Source organism: Cystoisospora suis (assembly GCF_002600585.1).
Source record: "Cystoisospora suis strain Wien I chromosome Unknown contig_12518, whole genome shotgun sequence".
In the NCBI taxonomy this organism is placed as follows: Eukaryota; Apicomplexa; class Conoidasida; order Eucoccidiorida; family Sarcocystidae; genus Cystoisospora; species Cystoisospora suis.
In genome coordinates, this window is record NW_027165278.1 from 1 (window position 1) to 391 (window position 391).

Consider the following 391-nt stretch of genomic DNA (forward strand, 5'->3'; position numbering starts at 1 on the left):
GAAGGAGGGGGGGGGGGGGGAGAAGGCTTTAGTATGACGATGAGGACAGAGAAAGACTCATTTTTATCCTCGTCAAGACTCTGCAAGATCAAATCTTCATGCGGGATCTTCATTACAATGAATCCAGGCTATGCAGGCAGAGCGGAGCTCCCCGACAACCTTAAGTTACTTTTTAGACCCATCTCCATGGTAGTCCCCGACTACGTCTCAATTGCAGAAATTCTTCTCTTCTCCGAAGGATTTGCCGAAGCCAAAAGGCTCGCGGAGAAACTTATCAAATTCTATCGCTTATGTTCGGAACAGGTAGAGTCAAGTCAGCTAGCCACTCGTCATACCCACACACAAAAGAAGAAGAAGACGCATTCAATTACATACATATTCATATTCATAC

General features: G+C 45.5%; 1 protein-coding gene across 1 annotated transcript in view; it reads left to right on the forward strand.

Moving 5' to 3' along the window:
• Positions 1-77: 77 nt before the first annotated feature.
• Positions 78-391, forward strand: part of CSUI_011501 (atpase family associated with various cellular activities domain-containing protein) — a gene marked incomplete at its 3' end in the record, with an annotated part of 872 nt that continues 558 nt past the window's right edge. Inside the window, exon 1 of the mRNA XM_068071599.1 lies at positions 78-303. Coding sequence (XP_067916425.1) covers positions 118-303 — 186 coding nt within the window. The remainder of the gene's footprint in view (positions 304-391) is intronic.